The sequence below is a fragment of the Monoraphidium neglectum genome, assembly GCF_000611645.1.
Source record: "Monoraphidium neglectum strain SAG 48.87 unplaced genomic scaffold scaffold02589, whole genome shotgun sequence".
Classification (NCBI taxonomy): domain Eukaryota; kingdom Viridiplantae; phylum Chlorophyta; class Chlorophyceae; order Sphaeropleales; family Selenastraceae; genus Monoraphidium; species Monoraphidium neglectum.
In genome coordinates this window covers 1-1,651 of record NW_014011039.1, presented here as the reverse complement: position 1 = coordinate 1,651, position 1,651 = coordinate 1, and the positions used below count along the sequence as shown (strand labels likewise).

Sequence of the window (1,651 nt, the reverse complement as noted above, 5' to 3'; positions counted from 1 at the left end):
ATGGGGCGGCGTGAAGCTCAGTTTTGGGCGTTGTTTGCAGGACGGATGGGCGATGAGCAGCAAGCAGCCTCTCGAGCAGCACTTCTTTGGTAATTTGGAACATTTGATTGGGCGTGATTGAATGGTCAGTGGCCTTTCATGAGTATGTCAATCGGTCTTTGGGGTTCGTCATTGGGATTCTTGGTGGTTGACTTTGTTTAGGTTCGTGTTGCAATGCAAGTTTCTGAGACCGCGAACTTGTAGATACCACTGGCTTCTTCACGGGCTGTGACTCATTGGTAGTCGCCGGCACTGCCTTGGACAACCTCTTGATGGTGGTGCAGGGCCACACATCTTGACCAGCACGCCCCGATGCCGCCCTTTTCCACCATTCGATCCAATTCCGCAAGTTCCCTAAATCATTCGAGTTCGGCTGCACTATTTCGGGCGGCTTGCGCCCTCCTCGAGCACTTGCGTCGACATTGGGGGTGTTGGTGGTGACCGGCTACTCGCCGTGCAAACTTGTGTTGGTGAAATCGTCTGCAGCGTGTGCGCCTCAAGCCATCTGTCGGCACAGCCCGTCATGCGCAGCCCTGCCGCCAGCCCTGGAGCTGTTGAGTGCGGCTATCAAACCTGATGGCACACAGCAAACGGCTGCGCTAGCCGGCAGGATGAGGTAGACAGCAGGGAAGGGGGGGGGAGCCACGCCATCAAAGCGATTTACACATCAAACAGCCCTGGTGGTCCCTCGCAGCGCTGCACGTGCTGCAATTGAAGCTGGATGCGTTCGGTTGGGGTCGGGGCTCTGTAGGTTCACATGTACATGCAAATTGCGCACACATATGCAGGCAGAGAATGTACAATTGGTAGCTGAAGTGAAGCCTCAGCAGACTCGTGACGCAAGGCTGCGGTGGCACATGTGCAAGGCGCATGTTTGACCAGCCTGTGCAGGCATTGACCATGCATGTACTGTCAGCGAAGCGACATGTGCAGCCGTGGCAATAATTGCAATGCATCCAAAACTTGCCAAGCAGCAAAACAATTGAACGTAGGCCCCCAACACTAGCCAGCGTGCGGACGCTTGTTGGCACGAAACTCCTGGACCCGACACGTCCGCGCCGAAGCGTCAGCGCCAAAGGCGCTTGCCTGAACTGATTGGATTGCAGTTGCGACACAACCTGTGCTATGACCCGGCCGCGCAGCCCCGAGCCCACAGGGGCCCAGACGCACTCACGCGGCGCACGGCAGCAGCAGCGCCCGCAGAGTCGACAAATCCGCAACGACACCCTCCCCATATGGGTCGGCCCCGCCCCCATCCAAAAAGCCATCATATTCAGCGGAAGCATCTGAAGAGTCCAAGCCTCCGGCAAATGGCGGGCCGGGGGCCGCGAGCAGGCGGAACGGCGCGCCGGCCGCCGCCGCGTGCACGAGCAGCCGCGCCGCGCCCGCGCAGCGCTCTTCCCACTCGCGCGCCGGCGCGGCCGGCTGCGGCGCGGGCGCCGCCTGCTGCTGCTGCTGTTGTGCATGCCCCTCGTCCGGTGCAATGACAGCAGCGGCGGCGGCGGCGGCGGCGGCACCGTCCCCATCCCCGTCCTGGGCCGCGGCCGCCGCGTGCCCCTGCTGGCCGCGCCGGCCCCTCAACAGACCGACCAGCCCCTGCACCCGCTGTAGC

The 1,651-nt window shown here is 61.5% G+C and overlaps 1 protein-coding gene across 1 annotated transcript; it reads right to left on the bottom strand.

Moving 5' to 3' along the window:
- Window positions 1-1,209: 1,209 nt before the first annotated feature.
- On the bottom strand, window positions 1,210-1,635 carry MNEG_11095 (hypothetical protein; the record flags this gene model as incomplete). Its single annotated transcript, XM_014040432.1, has 1 exon — window positions 1,210-1,635. A coding segment is annotated over one exon (426 nt), but the record flags the coding sequence as incomplete, so codon positions are not given.
- Between the last annotated feature and the right edge of the window lie 16 nt (window positions 1,636-1,651).